The sequence below is a fragment of the Cylas formicarius genome, unplaced genomic scaffold (assembly GCF_029955315.1).
Source record: "Cylas formicarius isolate icCylForm1 unplaced genomic scaffold, icCylForm1.1 PGA_scaffold_12__32_contigs__length_19106922, whole genome shotgun sequence".
NCBI lineage: Eukaryota > Metazoa > Arthropoda > Insecta > Coleoptera > Brentidae > Cylas > Cylas formicarius.
The window spans coordinates 10,466,392-10,485,192 of NW_026844225.1; the positions used below are offsets into that span (position 1 = coordinate 10,466,392).

The 18,801-nt window shown below is 31.4% G+C and overlaps 1 protein-coding gene across 2 annotated transcripts in view; it reads left to right on the forward strand.

Annotated features, from left to right (window-relative positions):
* LOC132708634 (apolipophorins) overlaps positions 1 to 18,801 on the forward strand; it is a 219,457-nt gene that overhangs the window by 75,879 nt on the left and 124,777 nt on the right. For both annotated transcript variants that reach the window (XM_060681081.1, XM_060681082.1), the window contains exon 23: positions 9,048 to 9,323. In XM_060681081.1, the coding sequence (XP_060537064.1) occupies positions 9,048 to 9,323 (276 nt within the window). The remainder of the gene's footprint in view (positions 1 to 9,047; positions 9,324 to 18,801) is intronic.

Consider the following 18,801-nt stretch of genomic DNA (forward strand, 5'->3'; position numbering starts at 1 on the left):
CACTATATTCCGGGATATCATCCGTTCGCTCGTTGAACTCCGACTGGAATCCTGCATCCGACTGGAATCCTGCAAATCTTGCATCCGACTGGAATCCTGCAGACGTTTCGCCAAAATCTCACTTGGCATCTTCAATGCTCGCGCTCCGAGTGTTCGAAGTGTTTTCGGAGCGCGAGCATTGAAGATGCCAAGTGAGATTTTGGCGAAACGTCTGCAGGATTCCAGTCGGATGCAAGATTTGCAGGATTCCAGTCGGAGTTCAACGAGCGAACGGATGATATCCCGGAATATAGTGTCATCATATATATGTATATATGTATATATATATATATATATATATATATATATATATATATATATATATATATATATATATATATATATATATATATATATATATATATATATATATATGTATATATATATATATATATATATATATATATATATATATATATATATATATATATATATATATATATTCTCACGTATTGATTCACGGATGGAAAAATCCTGCAGACGTTTCGCCAAAATCTCACTTGGCATCTTCAATGCTCGCGCTCCGAAAACACTTCGAACACTGCTGCTGTTTTCGGAGCACGAGCATTGAAGATTCCAAGTGAGATTTTGGCGAAACGTCTGCAGGATTCCAGTCGGAGTTCAACAAGCGAACGGATGATATCCCGGAATATAGTGTCATCGCATTTTTCCATCCGTGAATCAATATGTGAATATATATATATATATATATATATATATATATATATATATATATATATATATATATATATATATATATATATATATATATATATATATACAGTGTGTCCAAGATAAGGATGCACAGCATGGGGATCTCGGAAACTATAAGAGATACAGTGTCGGTTAAATTAGACAAAAGTTGCGCATTTTGATACCGAACAAGATCCCGTTTTACAAATTTGAAAATTCCAAGCCGTTCCGGAAATATCCGAGAAAAACCGAAATATTGCGATTTCGTTTTTAATATTTTTTAAAGCTATTTGAAAAGATATGAAAAAACGGAAAACACTTTTCCATTGGCACTTTTTAATCTCTCTAAATTACAGCGTTTCGATTCCATGGAACCACCATCAACTTTGATTTTTCTTATGGGACGGAAAAAAAGTACACACAGTATTAGGTTGTGCTTTTCATTGCGAATTCAACGATGTACGATACAATATGGTTACTTATGTTTTTATCCAGAAAAATGGATTTTTAATACATTTCAGCATTTAAATGGAGTAGGCCATGACAAAATGACATCCAGTCAATTTCAATGACACATTAATGTTATTTGTCTTTGTTATCAGTCGATCATAAGTTTATTCCTTTAGTTATTGTTTTTGTATTTTTATTGTTGTTGTCTTTTTCTAATTTATTTTGTTCTACAATGGAGGGAGATAATTTTACAAACGAAGAAAAATGTGATATGCTGTCTTGCTACATCTGATGCCAAAGAAATTGTGTGGAAGCCGAGCGTATGTATTCTAACAAATACCCAGAGCGGAGACAACCTGACAAGAGTATTTTTCGGCGTTTGTTATTTAATCTGAAAGAATATGGATTATTTAAGAAGCCTGCATTATCCCGACAAAAACCTTCCAATGAAGAAAACCAATACATTGTTCTACAATCTGTTATCGAAAATCCACAAACTTCTACCAGAGAAATTGAAGACCAGAATGGGGTAGCTAAATCTACAGCTCAGTTTATTTTAAGGAAAAATGAATTTAAGCCTTACAAATTCAGAATATGTCAAGGATTAAAACCGGGTGACGACGAACGACGTAGACATTTTTGTGAGTGGTATACCAGGATGTGTGATGAGAGTTTTAATTTTCCATATAAAGTGATTTGGTCTGATGAAAGTATGGTGACCAATAACGGTATTTGTAACAGGCGCAATACACACTATTGGTCGCAACAAAATCCACGTGTTAATAGACTATCCAGACATCAAGTTCGCTTTGGGTTTAATATTTGGTGTGGGATTTTTGGTAGCAAGATTATAGGCCCTATTTTCTATAATAATTCCTTAACTTCCGAGCGGTACCTTGACATCTTGAGGCACGATTTAGAAGATGCCTTAGATGATTTACCGCTAGGCGCTGTGCAAGGCTGCTGGTTCCAACAAGATGGTGCCCCAGCCCATAACTCTAGAGAAGTTCGCCAATATTTAACTGAACGGTTTGATGGAAAATACATTGGGACTTACAGTGAAACACCTTGGCCTCCAAGGTCCCCGGACTTAACTCCCTTGGACTTTTTCTTATGGGGCTACATAAAAAATGAGGTATTCAAAGAATGTTTTGACAACGAGGAACAATTACGTCAATCAGTACGAGCAGCGTTTAATAAAATTACTCCTGAAATGTTAAGTCGTGTTTTGGAGTCTACCGTGAGACGGGCGTACTTATGCCTAGAAAATGGAGGTCATTTATTCGAACATTTGTTATAGAATTTGTTTTTCATTAACTTGTTGGATTTAGTTGTTATGTTAAATGAACAGTTAGAGTTAGTAAATAAATGAACACATTAACTCGAACTTGTCAACCATTTTCTTTTGCCTTTCATCGTTCGGATCTCATGGCCTACTACAATAAAATACTAGAAATGTATTAAAAAGCCATTTTTCTGGATAAAAACATAAGTAACCGTATTGTATCGTACATCGTTGAATTCGCAATGAAAAGCACAACCTAATACTGTGTGTACTTTTTTTCCGTCCCATAAGAAAAATCAAAGTTGATGGTGGTTCCATGGAATCGAAACGCTGTAATGAAAATTTGTTAACGTCAATTTGGAGAGATTAAAAAGTGCCAATGGAAAAGTGTTTTCCGTTTTTTCATATCTTTTCAAATAGCTTTAAAAAATAATAAAAACGAAATCGCAATATTTCGGTTTTTCTCGGATATTTCCGGAACGGCTTGGAATTTTCAAATTTGTAAAACGGGATCTTGTTCGGTATCAAAATGCGCAACTTTTGTCTAATTTAACCGACACTGTATCTCTTATAGTTTCCGAGATCCCCATGCTGTGCATCCTTATATATATATATATATATATATATATATATATATATATATATATATATATATATATATGACACTATATTCCGGGATTTCATCCGTTCGCTTGTTGAACTCCTGCGTTGTTCGAAGTGTTTTCGGAGCGCGAGCATTGAAGATGCCAAGTGAGATTTTGGCGAAACGTCTGCAGGATTCCAGTCGGAGTTCTACAAGCGAACGGATGAAATCCCGGAATATAGTGTCATCGCATTTTTCCATCCGGTAATCAATACGTGATTATATATATATATATATATATATATATATATATATATATATATATATATATATATATATATATATATATATATATATATATATATATATATATATATATATATATATATATATTCAATGTGCCTCTTATCTAGTAAATAAGATGAAACACAGAACTTAAGATTTCAGATCGTTTTCTTATAACCTTTACAACAGTGTTGCTAGACAATTCAAATGTTTGAATGACAATTCTTAAAAAAAAATACAAACGGTACCACCTGAATTATGGGTAGTGCTTTGGATTATGTTTTAATTGTTAAAACGCATTTAAATACTTATGTTCATTTTCTCTTATTTTCTATCACTTCTGTTGTTCATTCAAAATCTAATATAAGTAACATGAAACTCAGCTTTTATTTCGGACTTCTTTTGCTTTTTTTTTTCGATTTACGGATAACTATATATAATTTATACAAATATGTTTGTTGTAATTGATTTTCGACGAATAAACTTCATTTATTATTATTAATATTATTATTTTATATAAATTTTAATTAATGGTATTTGGTCTTTAATTTTCAATTCACTTATTATCCTGACATTTTAGCTATATAAGGACAACCGAGCAAATAGCGCTAAGTTTTAGGGCAATGACCATCAATACCAAAATAACTGCAATTTAGTTTAGCGAATAAAATGTATGTGGGGTAAGTGCAGGATAGTATAATTGAGTTCATCTTCCATATTTCCCACGTCATATTTCAGAAAAACTATGCTTGTGTAAATTCGCAATGGCTTGTGGTTGGTGTTTCGGCATTTTTCTTAAAATCTGAGGCTACCAATAAACTCTTGTTTGCTCCAAAATAAATTCTGAATATGCTCTACTGCTTCTCCATGGTAATCTTCGGAACATCAATATACTGTTCGACAAGTCTGAAATATTTATTGTTGATGTTGCATTCGACTCGGTACCTGCCTATATACTGTTTGGGGGGAGGCGGAGCTAAAGTCTTTGGTAGAAGAATTGATTACATGCAAGAATTTTAGTTTTATCGAATAAAATTTTATGTCCGGTTGCATGATTATGTTCGGCAAATGCTGTTGAGTTTATTTGCAATATTCTTAGGCTCTTTTATGTTTTTTTAGTCTAGTTGATATTTTTCGTTCTTCCTCTCTCGTATGCGTGGAATGCTGTAAACTCCTGATTTCTCAAACTGCATTTTGTCCTTGTTGTTGAATCGAAGATGTTTGTGAGATTTTTGGACAAGTGGTAACTCTAGTTTTAACATTATATTTCTTAAGAATTTTTGGCCCACAGTTGCAAGTTTGAAGTTGCTTTCGGACTTGTTTTCTTTGGGAGATTTTATTGAAGCGTTTTTTGTAATGGTACGTTTAATAATGTGATAATTAATTGAGATATGAGTAGTTGTAGGTGTAGTTTTACTGCTCTGTAAACAAGACGTTAACGTTACTGATATCTTATTTGTCTGTGTGCGTAGGCTTTCTGTAACCTGAATTACTCAATGTTAGCTCTGATTTTCTATTAATGAGAATATCCAAGAAGGAGGTTACTATTAATTTCTAATTCAGTGGTAAAACGTGTGTTTAAATGATTAAGAGAGTTTCTAAATAGTTTTGGTTTTATATGGAATCTGTCGAGGGATAGGCAAAATTATTTAGGAGTTCTGGACGCTTTTTGGAGGTTTCACTTGATCTTCTTACAATTATATCAATAATTTCCAGTTTCATCCGTTTTGCAACATTATTCAACATTTTCTTGTATCGTAAAACTAGGATTACCCTATCTAAGGCAATCATATACATTTAAAAGAATAACCTTTACTTTCACTGACAAGGGAGAATTATTGTAAAATCGATAAAATCGATTATTTTTGAGAGCATACGCGCGAATTTTTTTTTGTTGTTCTCTATAGACCGAACCCATTTATGGCCATAACTTTCGAACGGATTAAGGTAGGAGCTTGAAATTTGGCTCCTTTTTTACAGTCCGCGATCCGCACAATTTACTTAAAAATGGCCTCGATCAGACCTTGGCGTTCATATTTTTTTTTTTCGATTTTCGACTGTTTTTTGAACTTTGTTATGAAACACGATAAGTGTCCGAAATTTGAACCTATCGATTTGAAATTTAGCAAAAGTATAAAGCTTAGGCCCGTGACGGAGATTATTGAAATTGAGAGGGATCAGTTAATGGGAAATATTTTTTAAAATTTCAAAACAATTTTTTTCAAAAATCAAAAAGTGAGTATTTCTCTAAAATCGTTCATCGGATCGAAAAAATTCTTGAAGGAAAAGACGCAGAATATTGACGCCCATAAACTTTTATTCTTGATATTTCTTAAAAAATATACAGGGTGCGCCGTTATTACGAAAAATCTGAAAATTGAGTTGCCTTTAAACGGAAAATGGACTGTAAGTTAAGTACTGGTACTCAGTAGGCAGTTTCTTCTACATGAAAGTTTAGCCCATAAAGAGGTAAAACCCTTGTATTTAAAGTGTTCACATATTGTACAGGGTTTTAGAGATATAACGTGTTATGCTGAAAAATGCAGCAAGTACCCGTAATTTGCAGCTATTGACTTCAAATTTATCACGTTGGTAGTAGAAGTCCACCACCGCATGCAAATTATAAAAGCTAGGTGCAATCCGGCATCGCCAAATAGTTTTTAAAAATTTTCGAAAAATTATTTGTCCTCATTTTGGTCTCTATAAAAAAATTGATGTCTCGAAAACTATTAAATCTATCGGCAAAATTATTGAACCGTAAATCGCGGAAGGTCGAGGACTGCAAGTGTTATTCCAGGCATTTTTTCAATTATATACAGGGTTTGTCAATTGTAGAAAAAAATCTAAAAGACTATGAAAATTGTTTTTTTCTATAGAAAATTATTAACCTTAAAACAAAATTTGTAAAAAATATTATCAATTGGTTCAAACAGTGGCATATGCATACGCGGTTCGAGATATTTGAAAAAATCTTATTCCTCGGGTTCAGTGTATGTCATCAGTCGATGACGTCATTTACTATTACGACGTACTGCATGGTTTCATAAAACAAGTATTTTCTTTAAAACCACTGATTCTAATAGAAAAACTCCTATACCACGAAACGTGGGAGATCCAGGGCTATAACCTCTATTTCGAACATTGTTTGAATTATATACAAGGTTTGTCATTTATGGTCCAAAGAATCTAAAACATCCTAAGAATTTCCGTTTTTGTGGGTATATTATTGGGAATAAATAAAAAACTGCTAAAGATGCGATATTTTAATTTGAACAGTATCGTAAACAACAGACTAATTACTTTTGTTTTCTGGAAAGTGATGTCCGAACCCACTCACTCTTATACACCAGCAACAATGGATGATCGAATTCCCAAAATAGAGACACCGGCATCGAGGTTGCTTGAATGTTTACTTTTTTCAATTAATTCATTTGATAGCTACATATGAGTTTATTTGATGACCCGTTTCGCCGTGATGTTGAGAAACTGTTGATGTTTTCATCTACTGTGCGGATCTTATAAGCTTGTCGCTATAACAATTATACATTTGGCTAGCCTGAAATGATGCAAGAATTAGAAGATATATTCTATTAACATTATAGACTCTTGTAAAACCTGAATAAATGAGTTCGGAAATTCTACCTACGACCATGTTGTCGATCGCATATCTGCTGAAAATAATATGGTTTTCACCCTATTAACGGAAAAGCTATAATGAGAGGCAAGAACAAAGTGATTCTAGTGAGAATGTAATAATCATCCAAATCCGGCGTAAAAGCCAGATATTCGAATTTGATTGAAACTGACCTTTAGGAACTTTGTGTTTTAGCGCAACGTGTAACAATAAACACTTCCGGCAACCGGAAATTGAACGAAATTTTTTTACGCTAGGCGAAATTCAAAATTGAAGCTCAAAGTTCCGAAATCATTCGCGTTTCAATGAAATTTTAAGCAAAGCGCATTGTTTTCATTATTTCAGAAATCTCATTTCACCCATATGAACGAAATATTGCGAATATGTTTTACCTTTTGGATCTATACAACGCATTATTTTTTTTTGCTGTAACGGAAAATGCCGATTTTTGCATTTATTTGCCATTAAACACTTTGTGTGTAGATTCCCCGGCTCACTTATTATAACAAATTTCTGCATTGGTTTGCAAAAAATTACAATACGTTTCGATGCGTTTTGTTAAATGTTCGGGCTGATCGGCTGCCACAAATAGATTTTTAATTTATACTTTTCTATCGCGAACATCGACAATAACAGATCTGACAATTGATGGATAACACAGTCCGATGCCTTTTTAATTGTTTATCGTACTGTAAAAGTTTTCAGCGATTTATAGGTATGTCGCATTGTTCAAAGCGCTAGTTGAACTACATTTTTTATTAACGCTTTGGAAAGTTTAATATTACCTAAAAATTCCAATAAATTCTGGGTATCAATTAGGGTTATTATGGTTGTAAATTATTGGCCACATTATTGTATTTTGAAATTGTGAACACGTTATGGATGTTTATTATAAACAACACAATAAAGTCAAGACAATAAAGCTTTCTGTTGTAATTTGCACTCTCAAATGACATTCAAGGATTAAGCAATTAAATAGAGGCCCATAACTCAGGGAAAATTGGATTTTGATGTTTGATACATCCACATCCTATTTTCCTAAATATCGGAAATATTCCTTGATCAAGTAAGGAGCCAATTCTTCATTTATAAACAATACCACTAAAACTGCTAAAGCTCTGTAGGATATTAACAAAGAAAGTAATGCTGGGTTTTCCTTAGTATTTCCACAAAATGAATTTCCAATGTTATTAATAATAATAATAATAAAATCGAATTTGTGAGGGTCACATATAGGGTATTTTCTTTTCCGTATATTTTTAAGTATATTAAATATTTCTTTGACAAAATTGATTAATAGGATGATGGGATGATATAAATAATTATCGACCAATATCTATCATACCAACCATCAGGAAAATTGTTGTTATTATTGTTATGTTCTCAAATTTCTGCTTACTTTGAGAACAATAGTTTGTTTTTTTCGAGCCAATTTGTGTCTAGGTGCGGCAGATCGACTTGCGCTCATGGTATATCAGATTTATACTGCTTTTGAAATTAAAGAGTTTGTGGGCATAGTTCTGCGGGATCCTTACAAAACATTCGACTGTGTCCAGCATTCTGTCCTTCTAGGGAAATTACAGAGGGAGGAAATTGTTGTCTTGAAGGGTGTGCCCATCAAAAGTTCAATCTGTAGAACATGGAGTACCCCAAGGCTCCCCTCATGATGTCTCTTATTTTTAGCCTATGTAAATGATCTCCAAGAATATGTCACTGATGTTGTTTTTTCATTGTTCGTCGATGATACTTTTTGCTCAAGTGCCCAGTCTGGGCAGGACTTTTAACGGCACCTTCATATAATATCTGTTCAACACTGATGTTTGTTAAAGAGAGTTGGAATAAACGTACTTTTCATGCAGATATTCACAATCGTCATATTAGAAATAGAAATGATATTATAATCGATTACTCATGAACCGGAAAAACTGTTAATTAAAAATTACTTTTCGACAATTTTTTAAATTATGTTAATCAATGTCCAAGTTTTATTTAAGTTTGTATTTATTGTTGTTATCATCAATAAATCATTATTATTATTATTGATTAAGTCCTTATTTGATAAAGAATATCGTTTTCAGTTAGGGGTGAAACTAGTCGGTCAACCGAAGCGGAAGCCATTAAAAGAATTGGGAATTAACGTCACAAGAGCATATTCAGCGAAAACGGTGACCAAGAATCGAAACGAAGATGCGGATTTCCTTAGCTGGGAGGGTCTGATTGAACTGGATGTAATAATATATCCGACAGTAAAGGGGAAGCTGGAAATCGATCAGAACGGGCCATCCTACGTTCTCCAGTCAAAAATAAACCTTCCTCACGGAACTGCCACAATTTTCGACGAGTTTGTTTACATAGTAAGTATGCTCTTTTTGTCTTCATTCGAAATGTGGAGAATTTGCTGGAATATGGGTACAGCGAGACTTGCCTTCCGAACGCTTTAGTATGTAAATTAATTGTAGGTGACCCGAAGTTTAAGCGGCAACCTGATTGTTAATTAAAAATTCATCAAAAAGGTTAGGGCCAGTTGAAAGTTTTTATTTAAACGTGGGAAGCACTTACTCCTAAAGTGCGATCAATTTAACTTGCCACGTACGTCATATATTCTTGCTCCAAATTAATCTCGAATTTCATTTGCACATTATTTTGGTTCGGCATTCATTTGACACTAACTTAAAACATGGAATTTTGAGATAGTTTTGGTTAATTCAACAATTTTCCGAATGAACACTTTTTTTATTCATTTTTCATTCATTTAAAGGATTGGACTTCCTTGGTGAAAGTGGTAAGCTATTCAATAGTTTGATTCCTGAAGTGTTTACAGAATTTTTGGATACTTGAAGTCCGCTTTGACAATTTTTCTGACTAGACTAGAATATAATTTTATTTTACTAAGTTGTGTAATTGTAACAGGTCCCAAACAAAGCAATAATTATATGGCATTACAGACAACAATTAGTTTATTAACAAAGAATGAAGTGTAAGAAAGGGACACCTTAAAATCCGTGTTTAAATATGCTTCTTCATTGTACAAATATTGGTCAGAATATAGCAATTAAGTGGTTTTTTGATGTTTGGAAAAATGAGTCATTCAATTTGATTCTTTTTTTCTTTATTTTTTAACTTAGCTTCTTCTTCGTCAGTAGTTTTTCCATGCGCTTTATTTCTTTATTGCTTTTGTAAAGTACTCCAGGAAATATACCGTTTTTACCACATAATCTGGTATTTAACTATGGTAAATTTTTATGAAAGTTTCTCTTTGTAATCCCCAATAAATAGATTCGCAGTTCCATGAATGAAAGAAATGAATATTTAAATAAATAAATATATCCATCCTGAGAAAACCCAAGATCCAAGTAAAATGTTCTAAATTTTTGACATACGATTCTGCCTTTTCCACTATTAAATTTTTTTCCACCCTTAAATTGGAAATTAGTTTAAGTTTTCCAGTGTGTTGTTAATATAGGAAATCAACCTATCCAATGGGCAAATTCAAATTGAAATCGAGCTGCCTCAAGTAAGGACTGTTTTAGGAAGATTTGTAAAAGGCTCACTAATATGAATTAATATAAGTTTAATCACGGCACATTTCTTGTCGGCTAACATCTTAAATATGTCCCTGGCTTGTGGGACACTTGCCGAAAATAATGGCCCCTTCCTTCAAAAACATGAAAGATTGTAAAACCGGTATATCGTTCAGAGAACTCTATCGATGTCATTTGCATGTCATAAAAAAGGCACCATTCATATTTAAGAAATATTCTGAAATCGTTTTTTTTGTAATTTCAGGAAAAATTAAATATTTCTGGGGATATGGTTGGAAATTATAAACTTTGTAAGAGTTGTTTGAGCATTTAGATGATGTCGAATTTTGCATATTGCCTGTCTTGAGACCTCGATGGTGAGGGTTTTATCGATAGATAGATAGATAGACTCAAGATAGTGTGATAGAATGATCGTTGCCTAATCTGAACACGACGTAAATGCCAATTTCAATTAGTCCAACTATATCCGCCTATTTCCACGTGTACGAACTTTAAAATTCCACGCTAGGTGTGTTCTTTTTTCTTTTTTTTTTTCAAAGGCGCAATCGAATTTTACGGTTGAGATTCGGCTCGAAAAAAATCCGTTTTAAATCCATCGAGTAAATTAGGCAGAACATAAACGATAAAAAATGTTTTGATACCTAAATTACTCGACCTCGCGGGAAATATACGTCTTTGTTGTTAAATTGCTGCCGGTCTATACGTACCCCTACCGCTTTTGCGTTGTTCACCGCGGCTCGGCTTTCATTTTTCACGTTACGTAAATTTCATTTTTTAATTTCTCATGGTTAGAATACTTTACGAATTCCCAAACGGGTCGACTTCGGTGCCGGGCTAATCTTCCGTTTCATAGTTTGCAAAAATTAATCCGCGAGTTTGTAAGTAGTTTTAGAAGTTCGAGAAAAAAATTAATTAAGCGTAATAAAATACGGGATTTAATCAACGCGCAAGTTATGTTGGCAACATCTTTACCCTTATCGGTTACGTCATTATATTTACTGTACCCTAGCGTATAAGTATCACCCAGAATTTGAGCAAACTTAAATCGTTTAGTCAGATTATTAATCGATATATTCAACTTTCTGAAAGTATAACTTGATGTTTAAAAAAAAAAATTCGAATTACATTTTTAATAAATGAACTACAGACTTGTACCAAATTAACACAAAGTCAAAATCTTTTGTGCATCTTACATCGCAAATAATCTGGTCAAAATGAAAAAGTAGCACTTCTTTAATTACTTTGTATTTTTCCAAAAAGTATAATTGAATCTTATTAAAACTACTGCATTCTAACAAAATATTAACATTCAAAATAACCATTACAAATAAAAATTGAAAAAGTGAATTTTGGAAAATATAAGATCAAAAATGTTCCGCGCTTCTTGCTGTATCTTCATATTTTACCAAATTAATGAGGTTTTCTTGTAATTATGCCAACCTCTAGACATTGGGTCATAAGCCTAGATATTAGTGAATTATTGATTTGAGCCATACTTCTGATGGAAAAACCTTCTTGATATGAAGTAACTACTCTCACTACTTCTATTTGATTTGTTTGTCTCCTTTGGCCAAAAAAAAAGCCTTTAAAAAACATGTTTTTGTACACCAATTGGAAATAGCAAACAAATATTATACCAGGATTACTCAATATTGAGTCTCCTAAAGAGCGACTAAATCAATATATATATATATACGCAAAAGACAAAGGTAAAATAAAAAATTTGCTAACTATATATATATATATATATATATATATATATATATATATATATATATATATATATATATATATATATATATATATATATATATATATATATATAGCCAACTTATTTATTTTACCTTTGTCTTTTGCGTTTTTAATAATTTCCTCTGTCTTTTGCGTTTTTAATTACTTCCTCTGTCTTTTGGGTTGTTAATAATTTCCTGTCTTTTGCGTTTTTAATAATTTCCTCTGTCTTTTGCGTTGTTAATAATTTCCTCTGTCTCTTTCTTTTTCAATAAATTCCTCTGTCTTTTACGTTATTAATAATTTCCTCTGTCTTTTGCGTTTTTAATAATTTCCTCTGTCTTAGCGTTTTTAATAATTACTACTGTCCTTTGCGTGTGTTAAAAATTTCCTCTGTCTTTTGAGTTTTTCATAACTTCCTCTGTCTTTTGCGTTGTTAATAATTTTCTCTGCCTTGAACGTATTTAATAATTTCCTCTGTCTTGTGCGTTTTCAGTAATTTGCTCTGTCTTTTGCGTTGTTAATAATTTCCTCTATATTTTGAGTTTTTAATAATTTCCTCTGTCCTTTGCGTTTTTAATAATTTCCTCTTCCTTTTGCGTTTTTAATAATTTCCTCTGTCTTTTGCGTTTTTAATAGTTTGCTCCTTATTTGCGTTTTTAATAATTTCTTCTGTCTTTTGCTTTTATAATAACTTCCTCTGTCTTTTGCGTTGTTAATAATTTCCTCTGTCTTCTGCGTTTTTAATAATTTCTTCTGTCCTTTGCGTTTTTAATAATTTCCTCTTTATTTTGCGTTTTTAATAATTTCCTCTGTCCTTTGCGTTGTTAATAATTTCCTCTGTATTTTGCGTTTTCAATCATTTCGTTTGTCTTTTGCGGTTTTAATAACTTCCTCTGTCTTTTGCGTTTTTAATAACTTCCTCCGTCTTTTGCGTTGTTAATAATTTCCTCTGTCTTTTGCGTTTTTCATAATTTTCTCTGTCCTTTGCGTTTTTAATAATTTGCTCCTTATTTTGCGTTTTTATTAATTTCCTCTGTCTTTTGCGTTTTTAATAACTTCCTCTGTCTTTTGCGTTATTAATAATTTTCTCTGTCTTTTGCGTTTTTAATGACTTCCTCTGTATTTTGCGTTGTCAATAAATTCTTCTGTCTTTAACATTTTTAATAATTTACTCTGTCTTTTGCGTTGTTAATAATTTCCTCTGTCTTTTGCGTTTTTAATAATTTCCTCTGTCTTATGCGTTTTTAATAATTTCGTCTGTCCTTTGCGTTGTTAATAATTTGCTCTGTCTTTTGCATTTTTAATAACTTCCTCTGTCTTTTGCGTGTGTTAATAATTTCCTCTGTCTTTTGAGTTTTTAATAACTTCTGTCTTTTGCATTTTTAATAATTTGCACCTTATTTTGCGTTTTTAATAATTTTCTCTGTTTTTGCGTTTTTAATAATTTCCTCTGTCTTTTGCGTTTTTAATAACTTGCTCCTTATTTTGCGTTTTAGTAATTTCCTTTGCCTTTTGGGTTTTCAATAACTTCCTCTGTCTTTTGCGTTGTTAATAATTTTCTCTGCCTTTAACGTTTTTAATTATTTCCTCTGCCTTTTGCGCTTTTAATAATTTCCTCTGTCCTTTGCGTTTTTAATAATTTCCTCTGTCTATTGCTTTTTTAATGACAACCTCTGTCTTTTGCGTTGTAAATAATTTCCTCTGTCTTTTGAGTTTTTAATAACTTCTGTCTTTTGCATTTTTAATAATTTGCACCTAATTTTGCGTTTTTAATAATTTTCTCTCTTTTTGCGTTTTTAATAATTTCCTCTGTCTTTTGCGTTTTTAATAACTTGCTCCTTATTTTGCGTTTTAATAATTTCCTCTGTCTTATGCGTTTTTAATAATTTCCTCTGTCTTTTGCGTTTTTAATAATTTCCTCTGTCCTTTGCGTTCTTAATATTTTCCTCTGTCTTTCGCGTTTTTATTAATTTCCTCTCTCTTATGCGTTTTTAATAATTTCCTCCGTCTTTTACGTTTTTAATATCTTCCTCTGTCTTTTGCGTTGCTAATAATTTCCTCTGCCTTTTGCGTTTTTAATAATTTCCTCTGTCTTTTGCGTCTTTAATAATTTCCTCTGTCTTTTGCGTTTTTAATAATTTTCTCTGTTTTTGCGTTTCTAATAATTTCCTCCGTCTTTTACATTTTTAATAGTTTTCTCTGTTTTCGCGTTTTTAATAATTTCCTCTGTCTTTTGCGTTTTTAAAAATTTCCTCCGTCTTTTGCATTGTTAATAATTTCCTCTACCTTTTGCGTTTTTAATAATTTGCTCTTTATTTTGCGGTTTTAATAATTTCCTCTCTCTTTTGCGTTTTTAATAATTTTCTCTGTCTTCTGCGTTTTTAATAATTTCCTCTGTCTTTTGCGTTTTTAATAACTTGTTACTTATTTTGCGTTTTAATCATTTCCTTTGTCTTTTGCGTTTTTAATAATTTCCTCTGTCTTTTGCGTTTTTATTAATTTCCTCTGTCTTTAACATTTTTAATAATTCCTCTGTCTTTTGCGATTTTATTAATTTGCTCTTATTTTGCATTTTTAATAATTTTCTGTTTTTGCGTTTCTAATAATTTCCTCCGTTTTTTACGTTTTTAATAACTTCCTCTGTCTTTTGCGTTGCTAATAATTTCCTCTGCCTTTTTCGTTTTTAATAATTTCCTCTGTCTTTTCCGTTTTTAATAATTTCCTCTGTCTTTTGCGTTTTTAATAATTTACTCTGTCTTTTGCGTTTTTAATAATTTCCTCTGTCTTTAACATTTTTAATAACTTCCTCTGTCTTTGCGTTTTTATTAATTTGCTCTTATTTTGCATTTTTAATAATTTTCTGTTTTTGCGTTTCTAATAATTTCCTCCGTCTTTTACGTTTTTAATAACTTCCTCTGCCTTTTGCGTTGCTAATAATTTCCTCTCCCTTTTGCGTTTTTAATAATTTCCTCTGTTTTTTGCGTTTTTAATAATTACCTCTGTCTCTTGCGTTTTTAATAATTTCCTCTGTCTTTTGCGTTTTTAATAGTTTCCTCTGTCTTTTGCGGTTTTAATAATTTGCTCTTTATTTTGCGGTTTTAATAATTTCTTCTCTTTTGCGTTGTTAATAATTTTATCTGTCTTTTGCGTTTTTAATAATTTTCTTTGTTTTTGCGTTTTTAATAATTTCCTCTGTCTTTAACATTTTTAATAATTTCCTCTGTCTTTTGCGATTTTATTAATTTGCTCTTATTTTGCATTTTTAATAATTTTCTGTTTTTGCGTTTCTAATAATTTCCTCCGTCTTTTACGTTTTTAATAACTTGCTCTGCCTTTTGCGTTGCTAATAATTTCCTCTCCCTTTTGCGTTTTTAATAATTACCTCTGTCTTTTGCGTTTTTAATAATTTCCTCTGCCTTTTGCGTTTTTAATAATTTCCTCTGTCTTTTGCGTTTTTAATAATTTCCTCTGTCCTTTGCGTTCTTAATATTTTCCTCTGTCTTTCGCGTTTTTATTAATTTCCTCTCTCTTATGCGTTTTTAATAATTTCCTCCGTCTTTTACGTTTTTAATATCTTCCTCTGTCTTTTGCGTTGCTAATAATTTCCTCTGCCTTTTGCGTTTTTAATAATTTCCTCTGTCTTTTGCGTCTTTATTAATTTCCTCTGTCTTTTGCGTTTTTAATAATTTTCTCTGTTTTTGCGTTTCTAATAATTTCCTCTGTCCTTTGCGTTCTTAATATTTTCCTCTGTCTTTCGCGTTTTTATTAATTTCCTCTCTCTTATGCGTTTTTAATAATTTCCTCCGTCTTTTACGTTTTTAATAACTTCCTCTGTCTTTTGCGTTGCTAATAATTTCCTCTGCCTTTTGCGTTTTTAATAATTTCCTCTGTCTTTTGCGTCTTTAATAATTTCCTCTGTCTTTTGCGTTTTTAATAATTTTCTCTGTTTTTGCGTTTCTAATAATTTCCTCCGTCTTTTACATTTTTAATAGTTTTCTCTGTTTTCGCGTTTTTAATAATTTCCTCTGTCTTTTGCGTTTTTAAAAATTTCCTCCGTCTTTTGCATTGTTAATAATTTCCTCTACCTTTTGCGTTTTTAATAATTTGCTCTTTATTTTGCGGTTTTAATAATTTCCTCTCTCTTTTGCGTTTTTAATAATTTCCTCTGTCTTCTGCATTTTTAATAATTTCCTCTGTCTTTTGCGTTTTTAATAACTTGTTACTTATTTTGCGTTTTAATCATTTCCTTTGTCTTTTGCGTTTTTAATAATTTCCTCTGTCTTTTGCGTTTTTATTAATTTCCTCTGTCTTTAACATTTTTAATAATTCCTCTGTCTTTTGCGATTTTATTAATTTGCTCTTATTTTGCATTTTTAATAATTTTCTGTTTTTGCGTTTCTAATAATTTCCTCCGTTTTTTACGTTTTTAATAACTTCCTCTGTCTTTTGCGTTGCTAATAATTTCCTCTGCCTTTTTCGTTTTTAATAATTTCCTCTGTCTTTTCCGTTTTTAATAATTTCCTCTGTCTTTTGCGTTTTTAATAATTTACTCTGTCTTTTGCGTTTTTAATAATTTCCTCTGTCTTTAACATTTTTAATAACTTCCTCTGTCTTTGCGTTTTTATTAATTTGCTCTTATTTTGCATTTTTAATAATTTTCTGTTTTTGCGTTTCTAATAATTTCCTCCGTCTTTTACGTTTTTAATAACTTCCTCTGCCTTTTGCGTTGCTAATAATTTCCTCTCCCTTTTGCGTTTTTAATAATTTCCTCTGTTTTTTGCGTTTTTAATAATTACCTCTGTCTCTTGCGTTTTTAATAATTTCCTCTGTCTTTTGCGTTTTTAATAGTTTCCTCTGTCTTTTGCGGTTTTAATAATTTGCTCTTTATTTTGCGGTTTTAATAATTTCTTCTCTTTTGCGTTGTTAATAATTTTATCTGTCTTTTGCGTTTTTAATAATTTTCTTTGTTTTTGCGTTTTTAATAATTTCCTCTGTCTTTAACATTTTTAATAATTTCCTCTGTCTTTTGCGATTTTATTAATTTGCTCTTATTTTGCATTTTTAATAATTTTCTGTTTTTGCGTTTCTAATAATTTCCTCCGTCTTTTACGTTTTTAATAACTTGCTCTGCCTTTTGCGTTGCTAATAATTTCCTCTCCCTTTTGCGTTTTTAATAATTACCTCTGTCTTTTGCGTTTTTAATAATTTCCTCTGCCTTTTGCGTTTTTAATAATTTCCTCTGTCTTTTGCGTTTTTAATAATTTCCTCTGTCCTTTGCGTTCTTAATATTTTCCTCTGTCTTTCGCGTTTTTATTAATTTCCTCTCTCTTATGCGTTTTTAATAATTTCCTCCGTCTTTTACGTTTTTAATATCTTCCTCTGTCTTTTGCGTTGCTAATAATTTCCTCTGCCTTTTGCGTTTTTAATAATTTCCTCTGTCTTTTGCGTCTTTATTAATTTCCTCTGTCTTTTGCGTTTTTAATAATTTCCTCTGTCTTTTGCGTCTTTAATAATTTCCTCTGTCTTTTGCGTTTTTAATAATTTTCTCTGTTTTTGCGTTGCTAATAATTTCCTCTGCCTTTTGCGTTTTTAATAATTTCCTCTGTCTTTTGCGTCTTTATTAATTTCCTCTGCCTTTTGCGTTTTTAATAATTTCCTCTGTCTTTTGCGTCTTTAATAATTTCCTCTGTCTTTTGCGTTTTTAATAATTTTCTCTGTTTTTGCGTTTCTAATAATTTCCTCCGTCTTTTACATTTTTAATAGTTTTCTCTGTTTTCGCGTTTTTAATAATTTCCTCTGTCTTTTGCGTTTTTAAAAATTTCCTCCGTCTTTTGCATTGTTAATAATTTCCTCTACCTTTTGCGTTTTTAATAATTTGCTCTTTATTTTGCGGTTTTAATAATTTCCTCTCTCTTTTGCGTTTTTAATAATTTCCTCTGTCTTCTGCGTTTTTAATAATTTCCTCTGTCTTTTGCGTTTTTAATAACTTGTTACTTATTTTGCGTTTTAATCATTTCCTTTGTCTTTTGCGTTTTTAATAATTTCCTCTGTCTTTTGCGTTTTTATTAATTTCCTCTGTCTTTAACATTTTTAATAATTCCTCTGTCTTTTGCGATTTTATTAATTTGCTCTTATTTTGCATTTTTAATAATTTTCTGTTTTTGCGTTTCTAATAATTTCCTCCGTTTTTTACGTTTTTAATAACTTCCTCTGTCTTTTGCGTTGCTAATAATTTCCTCTGCCTTTTTCGTTTTTAATAATTTCCTCTGTCTTTTCCGTTTTTAATAATTTCCTCTGTCTTTTGCGTTTTTAATAATTTACTCTGTCATTTGCGTTTTTAATAATTTCCTCTGTCTTTAACATTTTTAATAACTTCCTCTGTCTTTGCGTTTTTATTAATTTGCTCTTATTTTGCATTTTTAATAATTTTCTGTTTTTGCGTTTCTAATAATTTCCTCCGTCTTTTACGTTTTTAATAACTTCCTCTGCCTTTTGCGTTGCTAATAATTTCCTCTCCCTTTTGCGTTTTTAATAATTTCCTCTGTTTTTTGCGTTT